This window comes from Camellia sinensis, chromosome 1 (genome assembly GCF_055761805.1).
Source record: "Camellia sinensis isolate YWXY chromosome 1, ASM5576180v1, whole genome shotgun sequence".
Lineage (NCBI taxonomy): Eukaryota > Viridiplantae > Streptophyta > Magnoliopsida > Ericales > Theaceae > Camellia > Camellia sinensis.
Window position 1 is genome coordinate 149,264,616 of NC_138961.1, and position 12,200 is coordinate 149,276,815.

Here is a 12,200-nt window from a genome sequence, read left to right on the forward strand (position 1 = left end):
TCTGGTGATATTCCGGCGACTTTCTAGTAATATTGAATATTCCGACGAATCTCCGATGGCCGTCTAACGAAAGTCTAGTGGTGGTGGGATATAGCAACATCTTTAGATTTTTTTTTTTTTTAAGATAAGATTTTTTGGTAATAATTAAAAATATATAAGACTAATTGGTATAAATGTTTCGTTTTGAGATTAGATAGATTTTGAATCTTGTGTATGAAACTTATTAGTAAGTTCTTCCAAAAAAAAATATCTACCCAATCTAATACATTATACTCTCTTTAGATTGAATTTATCTTTAGTTTTCTTTTCAATTTTTGGTCTTATCAAAGCTCAAGTATATCTCTTTTGATTTAAAAAAAAAATAAAAAAATAAAAATATTTCAAGCTCAACTCATCTTTTCACCGAAAAAAAAAAAAAAATCTCAAGTAGTGCACTGCCCTGATCTAATCCTATTTTGTCTTCTTCACCATCCAGCTCAGCATTTTGAGATTAGAAATTCTGACTCCGTCCGAATCTCAACCGTGGAAAATCGGTCCGACTCGTTCCCTGTTTAGCTCACTCCATGGTCGGAAATTTTGCTTAATTCCGATTTTCAGTGCTTAGATTTTTAGTTATGAAATATGAATATTTTATTTGTGGATAAATTATAAATACACTTCTATAATTTGTTCAAAATATGAATTGACCTTTATAGTTCTAGAAACTACAACTACCTCGTGTTAGAATTTTATTTTTTGAGTGAATATCTCGTTAGAATTTTAAGTTAAAAAAATAATTAAAAAAAATGAAATCTCTAATTACTCTCTTATATAAAATTAAAATTATTAATTGAAAGATATTTATAAAAGTGTAAATCATCATAAATAAATTAGCACTGGACAAGAATTAACTCAATCAACTTATATATTTCCATCCGATTTTTCCATTTCAATATTAAACCAGATTATTTGAATATATGAAACTCCATAATAAGAGCATATTTTTTTTCTTTTCTTTTTTAAATTTTAAATATGATTAACATAATTTTGATAATTTTTTTTTTTAAATATTAGAACTTAATTATGGTGCTACACATATTCCATTAATTTTTTTTAATGAATTATATATTTAATAAATTCTATAATATAAACGATTCAATTTGTTTAATTTTTTACTCCATTCACTTCTAGAAAGCAAAATCTTTTTTATAATAATAATTTCAAATAATATTTAATGAATTGAAATGAAACTAAGCCTATTGAATTGAAATGAAATTATTCTTCTTTAACCTCCCAAATAATCATTTCATTACATTTTGTTTCAATTAAAACAAACACTACTATATATAATGAAAACAAACACTACTATATATAATGAAGAGAGAATGAAGACCTAGTATTGTTTTCACAATAGTAACGACGAGACACAGAAGGCCCACAAAATATACACATTAAAGCAAATTGCCTATTGCAGAAAGTGGAGGCAGCACTCAGCCCCCCCCTTCTAATGTTGTCTATTCTAAAGCTCATTGGACCTTGTGGATCCTACCCTCCACCTACAACACCACCCTAACATAAATGTAGTGGGGCCCTGCTAGTACCCCACTGGCCTTACTTTGGTGGGCTCTCCCTCCCACTATAGGACAATTGAAATGAAACCCATCCATCTCAAAAGCATTTAGAGTCATTTGCCGGTATCCCCATCACCTCAAACTGCTTCGACCACCTTGCAATATGTCTATCCAACCCCCTTCCTCTTATCTTTATCACTTATTAAATACAATCCCCCAAATAAGCTTCAATGATTTTTGGTTAAATAAATTTGACTATGTATCAATATTAAAATGTGAGAGGGAGGAACCTAAAAGGTAGGATTTACTGAATCAATATATTAGTGATTAAGGCTATAAACGAGCTGAGTTTGAACTCAGCTTGTTTGCTTATCGAGCTCATTTATTGAACTCGAGCTTGACTCGATAAGTAATTGGGCTTGAACTCGGCTCGGCTCGATAAGATTTTTTTAATATTATTTAATATATAAATAATATATTTATTATATAATTTAAATAAAGATAAACGAGTCAAACTTGACAAGCCAAATTTATTTGAGCTTGAGCTTGAGCTCAAGGCTCGTTTACTAATCGAGTCTAATATTTGAGCTCGAGCTTGAAGCTCGTAAAAAACATCCACCAATCAGTATGCTATTAAAATATGTACCGATATCAGTCAATAACTTCTCCAAATTCCCATTTTGAAGTGAATGCAAGATTACTCATACATCACTCTGTCTCTTTCTCTCTAATGCGCCTGGTCCCTGCAATAATGGAAGCTAGGTAATTGTGGTGATTATAGCCTCATCTCCCTCTTATCAATATATATATATATATATACATCATCCCCACTATATTCAATATCTATATATTCGAATCTTTTGTCATCAAATCAAAGTCTCTTCCAAGGCCTATGAAGACCGCACTAATGTACACAATGTTTTTGCATGGGGTCCATGCAATGCAATGCAATGCAATTAGTAGCAATAGTAGTAGTATATATAAATATAATGGGGGTGGGTGAGAAGTAAGTAGTAAATGTATATATCTCCTTGAGGTTGAGGTTGAGGTTGTTGGGGGTTATGGAGAAGAGCAGATCATTCCCAGACTACCCATGTTCCTACACGGATGTTCGGTTGGGGTTGGGGTCATTGGAGGAAAGAAGCAAGTCATTTAACTTCAATGGTCCGAATGATAACCCAGAGGTGAAGAGGAGGAAGAGGGTGGCTTCCTACAACTTGTACACTATGGAAGGTAAGCTCAAATCATCCTTCAGGAACAGTTTCAAGTGGATCAAGAGGAAGTTCACCGATAACTTTTACGATTCATGATCTATTTATATATATACACACATCAACCGTCCCCCAGACTCCACTTAAGCGGAAGATTCGTGCACTGAGTATGTCTTTTTTTTTTTTTTTTTTGTGTGTGTGTGGATTACTTTTGCATAATAATGGTCAGAGCATGTCAAGTGTTCTTATGTTGCTGAATGTAAAATTTTGTATAGTCTTACTGAATTGAATTATGCTATGTGTCATTCATATTCATGCATACACATGTATATATGTGTATTCATATAGATATAATTTATGAATATGAATCGTGTGCGTGTGCGTGTTGGGGGGGGGGGGGGGGATTTAATTGGTCATGAACTAAATCCAAGCCTCCATCCCACCCTACCCCATAACAATGAATCAACAAATAATGCAATTTTGTTTTTTTCTTTTTCTTTTTCTTTTTAGGGCTATGACAACCTTTCAATGTCGTGTTGAACTCACTATTATAAAATAAGTCATGTATATTTATTAAGATCGAAACAACAATTAAAGAAGGAAAAAAAAAAAGGTCAAACAGAGGACATTTAAATTTATGGTTCATCCCAAAGGAAGTTCCTTTTTATCATTTGTTTCAATCTGACTGTAGCATATAAAGGATGCTTACATAAATTAAGAAAGCAAATATGCTGTCAAACCCATCAAGTAGGACATGATATTTATTAAACTCCCTTCGTTTGAAGGCATATACTAATATTAATTTGCACACGAATAAATACATACCATTCAGACACTTGCGACAAAGGCCTAATGTAGTCAGTCATGTTGCCGATCAACAGACCATGACAGCCTGAACTGAAGGGTCCAGTACTATTAGCTAATACCAAACCAACTACCAACTACCAACTACATAATAATATGATTAAATTTTCATAGATAACTTGTCATGAGCAAACCAGCAAGATTGAGATCAAGCCATACACAAAATTATCATGAAACTGAAAACTGGTTTGTTTATTCAATACTCAGCTAAGTAAATGGCTAGAAATGGGTACTTGTAAAACAGGAAATGCAGGTCTGAAGAACCAAATGGAATAACCTTTCTCTTCTTCATGACCTAATTTTCTTTCGACCCAAAGAGCTTTGATATCCTTTCGAGATCAATTGTTCGAAAATCGACGGTAGAGATGGACCTCCTGTTGAGAGTTGGCCTGTTGTCTTCGATTGTGATGTGGTTGCCGGTATCGGCTAGGGAGGCAAGTAAGAGTGGAAAGTTCTTGATGTTCTTCGTGGCATTAGGATGTGCCTCTGTTCTTGCAGATTGCTTTCGGTTAGAATGAAAAGCTGGAGTCGGAGACGGAGGTGGAATCGCCAGTCCAGTACTCCCGCTTGGTTTTGTACTAGAAGCACTGCTGCTTACACTGTAACCCATCTCCTGGCTTTGGAAGCTTGACTCTCCATTTCTCTCCTGCAAAAATTAAAGGACCCAAAAAAAAACAAAAAAAACAAAATAAGGATTTGGGTAAATGGATTCAGCATAGCACAAGAATATATCAATATTCTCTTAAACTAGAGTTGCCAACTTGCCAGTAATAAGGATTTTGGTAAAGGGTGTGTCCCAAAGTAGCTTCAGAGAAGAATTAATGGTCATGTAAAAGAACATTGAAGACAAAAAATATGAAGCTTATACAAAATGAACCATTCACTTAGTGGGCATGCTAGTTTATACAAAATATATCACATTTCAGTATCTTTACAGCTATGTTACCAGAAAACGTTAATACCTTAGCGAATTATGTATTGGTACACACGTTCCAAAATATGGTTACACTTTTATTCCAAAACGGTAGCGATCTAAAACAATCACAAAAGTTTTTTTCAATAAATTTCCTTAAAGGTTTCCTTAGGAGGAAAAAAATCAAATATAATAAATTAAAATCTAAGGTAAGTTAAGTTTTGACAAGACAAAACATAAAACATGAGTCATAATACTTGTAGAAATGTTTTGCTATATGAAGAAGAAAAACTAAATTTTATTAGATGCTTACTAGTTAAAAGAAAATTACTCTATAAGTATCTCAAATTTGTAAGTATAATATATACAAGTCTACCCTTATCGTACCATATTTTAGAGCATGTGGCGTATCTTGTTCCCATTCTTGTTTCCCATACCGGAACGATCCACGTTCCAGGTAACATAGTTTTACAGTTTGGAGACTCAACTAATACATAATGCATACATGAAGTACTAAATTTGTAACACTTGACTAGTGCATTCTTGATAAGTGATTGGTAAATTTTTGATACAAAAGTGATCGTAACTGAATCACAGGTTCAAAAAATATGTTCGAAATTTCAATTTCAAACCCTCTCACATCCTCAATTTGAGGGATTACTTGAACACAAAATTGACTGAAATTATAAAATGGACCATCATCTTGGAACTTGAAGAAATGTTTGATTAATGACATACTTTCAAATTAACTTGAAATGAGTTTCACAATTTTGAGGAATTACTTATAAAATGAACCATCATCCAGGAACTCGAACCAATTTTTGATGAATTACATATTTTGATATTAACTCGAAATGGATTTCACAATTTTGAGGAATTAAAACAACACAAAACTGATTGAAATTATAAAATGGAACATCATCTAGGAACTCGAACATATGTTTGATTAATGACATATTTTGATATTAACCTAGAAATGAGCCTTCCCCGTTTAAGCAATTCAAAACTCATCTTTCTTCAAAGATGCTTCTAACACATTCTAAATACAATAATAGCTAACTAAAAACAAAACATTTCATAAAATTGACGTGTTCCTTTATAGTAATCACTATATGGAAGGAGCAATTTACCTCTTTAAAAGATCCTGAATATTCTCTGCTTTGTTCTGTTATTGAGTCCTTTCTTCCATGGCCTCCATTGTTCTTGAGAGGCCGTTGCTTTGCTTTAGAAGCCTTCTTCCTATAAGACAGGAAAAACACGATTAATAATTCATCATTGTCCATTGTGTTATGCAGATCACAGAAATTAGTTCTTCGTATCTGCATTGCCATTTATAATCTGTTTTCTGTACACAATTTTGGATATTTACATTTTGGTATTCAATGGAATTTCTTTCTTCCAATCATTTACTATCACTTGTGCTGACAACTCTGTTCTAATGGTTCCATTCAAATACATTTGAATTTAAATTCAAATGCCATAGACATAACAGTGGACCGATTTTAGTGGAACATCCAAAGACACATGCTAAACAATTGGATGTTGGACACAAATACCCAACATAGAGAATTATATTACCTAAGAAGCACGGACAATTATATGGAGACGGCATATTGCATTGTCGGATCTTCTATAAAAAAAACTAATAAAAATATGTCTGGCACTTCTTCAATGTGTTTTAATTAAAATTTTAAATTCATTCTATCGGCTACTTTACCGACACTTCACTAACAGTTCGGTGACACTACTTGAACCCTTCGTTCATGACCTATATAATGAATTTCTTCATAGTAACAATGTTTTGCATTCTTCAAAATGCAACTTGTGTACTCTAATTATGTTTTGAAACATTTGTAAGATGAATACACCATGCGTATGTTAATGTCTACAATTGTTTTGCTTTCTTTACAATGCAATTGTAATATGAATCATATCTAAGTTAGGGAATATATGGCATTTTAATTTTAATTAGTGCTGCGTTTTTTCATTTTCCTTTTCCTTTTTCTTTTTTCTCATTATATTTGAATAAACTATTCATATATTTAACATATAACTTCTTAAAAATATAATTTTTTTAACGTGCCCCAATTGTATCATGTCCTGTGTTTTTGGAAAATTGTCGTGTCGTGTCTATGCTATTGAGCATATTACAGAATTATTTCTGTTCATATGAGTGCACTTCTTCTTGTCACGATTTAAGAAGTCCAAACAAATAACTTGCATAGTAGTAGAAGCTTTAGCAGTGATCTTACACTTTGCAATCGCTAATCCTGCGAAGAGCCATTTTTTATTACCAGGAAGGAACACAGAAAAAAGGAAAATTAATAATCACTACAATTTCATTAGATTGATATTTGTGTTGAACAGAATGAAAGACTCCATTTTGTTCTCTTCTAGATTTATATTCCAAGTAGAAATCCATGCATATTAAACAAAATCTAACAAATCTTTTTCAGTCACTATGCAACTAAGTAGATAATCGTCCTGATCATCATATTATATGCAAAAAATGGGGAAAAAATGAAAACTTCATGCATTAAAGAGATAACATACTTCTTCTGATCATTGGTCACAATCGGCTCATCCTCCTCTTTATTCATTGAGGGTAGACCAGAAAGGTTGCATGCCAATGGACTTGAACTAAAGAACTGTAAACAGGAAAAACTACTTAGAATACAAAATACAACATTTTGTAGACATGTAACTCACAGAGTCAGAGGACTGAGCATAAACAAGAACAAGAATGAAAGAGAGAGAGAACTTTTTTAGCACTGCAGAATTTCATACAAGTGTTTAGACTTAAGAGATTCAACTTCTAGATCAACCTAACCTCATGTGAAAGCTTTTAGTCCCTTGGATATAATACAGCCAATAAGCAAGCTATTTCTAGTTATAAACTTCCAACGATTTCCACCTAGAAAGAGACAATATGGAAGTATAACATTTCATTCCATTGACATACCTGATAAGTGTACGAGAAAAAATTACAAAAAAGATAAACACGAGATGAACATATCCTTTTATGTTGGTTCCACATTTGTCGAAAATTCACAGGCAGCTATGCAATGCAAGACGTCCCTGTCTTTATATATAATTTGCACAGCATATGAAAAATCAAACACTAAATGATAAGCATGAATGTAGATTCCATTTAAACTCACTTCATTTTGAAGAGCGGAAGCAGCAGTGCCTCGGTATGCTGGTTCCAGATCTAGCAGTGAGGTCAAGAGACTAAAAGAAGATGAAGGTAAGTTTGTAAAGGCCTCTTGAAAACTGGGTTTATATTGTTGTGGTGGTCGAAAGGTTGCTTGTGGCTTCATTCTTTTCCAATAATCCTCAGAAGGAGAACCACAAAGTTTGAAAATTCTGTGAAGTTGCTCGACCTGAATATGCAAAAAGCTTAATAAACTTGGTTGGCTTTCAACAATAGATTATTGCAGGCATATAATCACTGAAGTTTAGGGAAAATTATTCGAACTGAAACTGCTAAAAACAAAATGGTAAATATTTTCGTCCCGCGGGATACATGCACTTACATTTAAGACCATATAATTTTCTTTCTTTTTTTGTATGTCGTAACCAAAATCAAGCTGTTGCAAAAAATGATAATTTAAAAGCAATCAAGAAGAAACTACTTTATTTCTTAGAACTCCTAAATGCCATTTTGTAAATGATTAGAAAAAATTAATTCAACTCAGACTCCATGAGGAAATTACTCATTTAAAATCTTGCGAAAAATGAATCGAAATGGTTTCTATTTCAAGGGGTATTTAATTGGTGTTAAGAAAAGCCGTACCTCTGTTCGACCAGGCATAATTGGCTTTCCAACAAACATCTCTGCCAATAGGCATCCTGCACTCCAGAGATCAATCCCAACTCCATAATCTGTTGAACCTAAAAGTAGTTCTGGAGCTCTATACCAGAGTGTCACGACTCGGCTTGTAAGAGGACGTTTTTGTCTAGGTTGGAAATAATTTGCCAGCCCAAAATCTGCTATTTTTAGCATCCCATTTTTGTCTATCAACAGATTGGATCCTTTGATGTCCCTATGTAAAATTCCCCTCGCATGGCAATGCTGCAGACCTGAAAGTAACTGTAGCATATAGCACTTGACCTGCATTAAGTAAAATAGAAGACACATTACCAAGGTACTTGACTGTTTTGTTACCTACTTCTCATTCAGCATCATAGGGAAGTTTTATCCAATAATATTAAATAATTAAAGAATCATTGACACAAATATATCCAAGTTAATCATAAAATTCCAAATTCTTTGGACTAGTCCAGGAATAACAACATATGCTTCTGTGAATTCTTTTCTTTGGGAACTTCACCTCACTCATTAACATTTTTTCAAAACAATTCATTTCAGATTACTTTTGGCCACTGTCAATCCCCTAATTCATAATTAAAAGGCCGAGAGCTATTGATAGAAGTCGTACTTCAAGAATTGCATTGCCAAAGCAGAGATTCAACCTGTGGCTCTGTGAGTCTCTCCCCTGGTCGGGAGATAACTTTCATTAAGTCCGACTGCATGTAATCGAAGACCAAATAGAGACTATATTGCATTCTTGAAGTGGCTAGTCCTTCAAGCTTAATGATATTGGGATGATCTAGTTGCTGTAATAGTATAATCTCTCTTGCCATGAATTTCACACTCTCCGGTTCTGATGTGTCAAAGCGAACCTTCTTTAGAGCGACGATCTTTCCAGTGTCCCTGTCTAGAGCTTTATACACATTGCTATATGTTCCATGGCCTACCTGCAGAACACAAAACGAAAACCCAGTTGAAATAGCAAAACAAATAGTCAAAATACTTCAAAATGTACCACCCAAAAAATATTCAATTAATATACAGCATGCAATACTTGATGCATTTCAAAGGAATCCCAGAAAGTGATTCCTCAAATTTAATATTTCCCTAAAGCTGCAGAAAATGTGATGCATTTCAATTGGCTACTTTACATGCAATAATTGATAAATAAATACATAAGTAGTGATTTCAATCTATGTTTCAATATTTAGTGTAAGCATACAGTTACCATTGTGATCATTTATGAATATTGAAAAAAAAGACAAAAATGATGTTTATCTCTCTCTATCATCCTCGGTTTTAGGAGACGTCGCAGCGAAGATACTTTTTGTGATGATTAAATCCGTGGCCAGAACACAATAGCAATAAATAGAGCAAATGCACATAATTCTCATAACACTCACACACCTAGAATAAAAATGGCTAAACATTTTTTTTGTGTGTGTGCATATTTCTTTACACTTTTCAGTTATTTAATGAGGAAAATCACCGATTGAAGAAATACACACTTCAGTAGATGTAGCCCATTCTACTAAAATAAATATAAAATAAATAAAGGCATATTTTAAAGAATCGTAGGCGTAACAAAATTGCAAAGTGACGAGACAGACACACCTTAGCGAGCTTATCATAGGAATCGGCAGTCTTAGGAACCAAAGCATCCAAAACATTTTTAGGGACATTATCAACAAGCCACTTAGGCCATCCGTCAACTAGCTCATCTGCACCAATCTTCTTTGTTGTAAACCTTTGTGAAACACTTACACCATCACTCTCTCCTTCTCTCCTTATCTTCCTCTCATCACCACCAACACCATTATTAACTTCAACACCACCACCAACCACTTCTCTTCTGGGTAACTTATTAACCAGACCACCCTGACCCTGACCCTGATGATGATGATCCTTTGGAGGCCGTTTCTGAGCATTAATGGGTCTGCCTCCTCCTCCTCCATGATTAGCACCTCTAGCTCCAGCTCCAGGTCCACCTCTGACATACCCATTTTCATGTTTCAAATTCTGGAGCCCATGCGGCGGCGAGTAAGGAATCCCCCTGGTCTGAACACAACCCATAATGGGACTCACGGTGGCGAATCTCCGAGTATTCTTGACGTTTTGCGGGTTATCTAAGTTTCGATAATAGCTAGATGATGTAGCAATATATATGAGAATGAAAGTACTGTATTGATGGTGTGTGCATTTTGATCCCCCAAAAATAAACAATGATGTGGAACACGAGAGAGAGAACAATAAAATAAACAATACGATTACAAACAAAAAAAAAAAAAAGCTTGGGTTGGCGACTTGAGAATTTGGAATGATGCAAGAAGTGAGACGGTGGTGGTTGTGAAGCAATTGTATATCCATTATCAATGGCCTCTTGACTGTATTCCCAAAGATTTTTTTCTTGTACTTGTAACTGTCTCACTCCCTTACAAAATTTTTACTTTGGAACCCTGTTTTTGGCGGGTAGGAATTTCTTTATCATCCAATTACACTTCGCCCTTTTTATAATTTGCTATTTTCTCGCCTTATTTCTTAAAATTTATTTCTTCTTCTCATTTTGACCTTTCATTTTTCAAGTTTTTTCTAAATTATTCTTAAAATTAAGTTTTGTTTAAAATTAAATAAAAAATAATGCATTAATAATCACGTGATATAAAAATATTTTATTGTATATAACTCACACCTCTTACATAAACTCAAATCTTAATATTATGTAACAAATATCGTGTTAGGTGTGAGTTATATATAACAAAATATTCTTATGCCATGTGATTGTCAATGTATTATTATTATTATTATTATTATTATTATTATTATTGTCTAATTTTGAATAGAAGCTAACTTTAGGAGTAAATTGAAAAGAAAAAAAAAACTTGAAACATGAAGGGTTAAAGTGGAAAAACACTAATCTTAAGGGCTAAAGTGTGAAAATGACCAAATATAAAGAAGGCAAAGTATAATTTATCCCCCCAAAAAAAAAGAGAAATTACAACTAAAAAAAAGAGAGGTTTGATCCTTATAACAAAATAAATTTTGAGTTTTAAATTTTATCAATTTAAACCCTAATATTTTGATAAACAATTTATCTATTTTTGTTAAGACAAACTAACAAAAAAAAAATATTTTAGTCGTTAAACTCAATAGAAAATAGTATTTTAGATATTTTCGTACATCTACATTAATGTAATGACTAAAATATCATTTTTTAATCAATTTTATTTAACAAATAAAAAATTAAATTAAAAAAATAAAAGAATATAGTTTGAATTAATAAAATAAAAAATATCATTGTGCACTTTCGAGTAAGAAATCATTACAAGTTAAGTTTTAAAAAAATAATAATAATTAAAGCAAACAACCAAAGGATAATTTTTCAACGGAAAATTACATATAAGAATGCTAAAAATTTCAAATATTTTAAACAATAATCTACACACTCTTACTTAGGTGTCAGATTTGTATGGTACTTCCATGATGTGAATTTTACACTTCTATAAAAATGTGTGTACAATAATATCCAAAACATTTGAGACACTAAACATTTTTCAATTCCTTTCTCCAAAAAAAAAAAAAAAAAAACATTATTCAATTACAAATTAATATAAAAGAGCAAAAATAATTACAAACATGTAGATTGTAACTTTTCTGTACAAAAAAAAACTGCAAAAACCATATCAACTCAAACCTCAGCCAAACCTTCTTGTCCATCCTCAAGTGCAACCTAATTTTTTAAAAGAGATTTATACTGTGTTTGGTTGAGGGATTTGAGAAGGGATTTGGAAAGAGCAATGGAAAAGGTAGGTGAAATGTGAAAAAAATATACCTACATTTCACATAATTTC

At 32.7% G+C, this 12,200-nt stretch overlaps 1 protein-coding gene across 1 annotated transcript; it reads right to left on the reverse strand.

The window, feature by feature from the left end:
- Positions 1 to 3,521: 3,521 nt before the first annotated feature.
- LOC114311178 (cyclin-dependent kinase C-2 C) lies at positions 3,522 to 10,841 on the reverse strand. Its single transcript, XM_028257257.2, has 7 exons — positions 9,967 to 10,841; positions 9,015 to 9,299; positions 8,335 to 8,652; positions 7,700 to 7,921; positions 7,092 to 7,186; positions 5,669 to 5,777; positions 3,522 to 4,271 (listed from the first exon to the last, which is right to left on the reverse strand). The coding sequence occupies exons 1-7, from the start codon at positions 10,717 to 10,719 to the stop codon at positions 3,921 to 3,923; spliced, it is 2,133 nt and encodes a 710-aa protein (XP_028113058.2). The 5' UTR covers positions 10,720 to 10,841; the 3' UTR covers positions 3,522 to 3,920.
- Between the last annotated feature and the right edge of the window lie 1,359 nt (positions 10,842 to 12,200).

Excerpts from the sequence above, each read along its gene's own strand:
- LOC114311178 (XM_028257257.2), bottom strand. The coding sequence starts at position 10,719 with ATGGATATACAATTGCTTCACAACCACCACCGTCTCACTTCTTGCATC. Across the intron at positions 8,653-9,014 it reads AGAGACTCACAGAGCCACAG|GTCAAGTGCTATATGCTACA; the intron begins GTTGAATCTCTG and ends TACTTAATGCAG. Across the intron at positions 4,272-5,668 it reads ATTCAGGATCTTTTAAAGAG|GAGAGAAATGGAGAGTCAAG; the intron begins GTAAATTGCTCC and ends TAATTTTTGCAG.